General features: G+C 53.1%; 1 protein-coding gene across 1 annotated transcript in view; it reads right to left on the bottom strand.

Moving 5' to 3' along the window:
- EMH_0018670 (uncharacterized protein) overlaps positions 1–421 on the bottom strand; it is a gene marked incomplete at both ends in the record, with an annotated part of 2,103 nt that extends 1,682 nt beyond the window's left edge. The window contains one exon of the mRNA XM_013501192.1: positions 3–421. Within this exon, the coding sequence (XP_013356646.1) occupies positions 3–421 (419 nt within the window). The remainder of the gene's footprint in view (positions 1–2) is intronic.
- Positions 422–754: the final 333 nt, after the last annotated feature.

Genomic DNA, 754 nt, shown 5'->3' with positions numbered 1-754 from the left:
CCCTTGCAGCAGCAGCAACGGCTGGAGCTTGCTGCTGCTGCTGCTGCTGCTGTAGATACAGCTGCTGTGGCTGCTGCCTCTGCTGAGGGGGCTGGTTGTGTTGGGGCGGCTGTTTTACCCTCGCATGCTGCTGCTGCTTGTGTTGCTGCTGCTGCTGCTGCTGGTGCGGCAACGGCTGCTTCCCTTGCTTCTGCTGCTGCTTCGATGGCCACTGTTGCTGTTTATTAGCGCCACCATGCTGTTTAGACTGCTGCTGCTGCTGTTGCTGCTGCTGCTGCTGCTGCTTCTGCTGCTGCTTCTGCTGCTGTTTCGGCTGCTGTTGCTGCTGTAGTTGCTGCTGCTGGGCTAGGGTGTTTGCGAGGCCCCCTGTTTGGCCTGCTGCTGCCCTCAGAGCAAGGGCAGCTGCGATGAGAGAAGCCATGGGGCCCCCAACCCGAGCTGTACCCTCTCTATAGAGGGGGCCCCCCTGCTACAGCGGGAGCTGGGGGGCCCCCAGCATAGCGGTCTAAAAAAAATGATAAAATAACAGCAAACAACAACAAAATAATAAAAATGAATATTAATAAAATAATAAAGTAATAACACAACAATAAAAGAGGAAGAAGAAGGCAAACAAGGCGACCCTGCTGCCGGTGCTGCGCTGTGGGGCCCCCAGGGAGGGGCCCCCGTACCCTTTTGGGGGGGGGGTGTATATGATAGAAATTAAAACAAAAAACGAAATACATATAAATATAAATATAAATCAAAGTATAAA

This window comes from Eimeria mitis, genomic scaffold (genome assembly GCF_000499745.2).
Source record: "Eimeria mitis Houghton genomic scaffold, Emh_scaff649, whole genome shotgun sequence".
NCBI lineage: Eukaryota > Apicomplexa > Conoidasida > Eucoccidiorida > Eimeriidae > Eimeria > Eimeria mitis.
The sequence above is the reverse complement of the archived record's forward strand: the minus strand, read 5'-3'. Positions and strand labels throughout refer to the sequence as shown.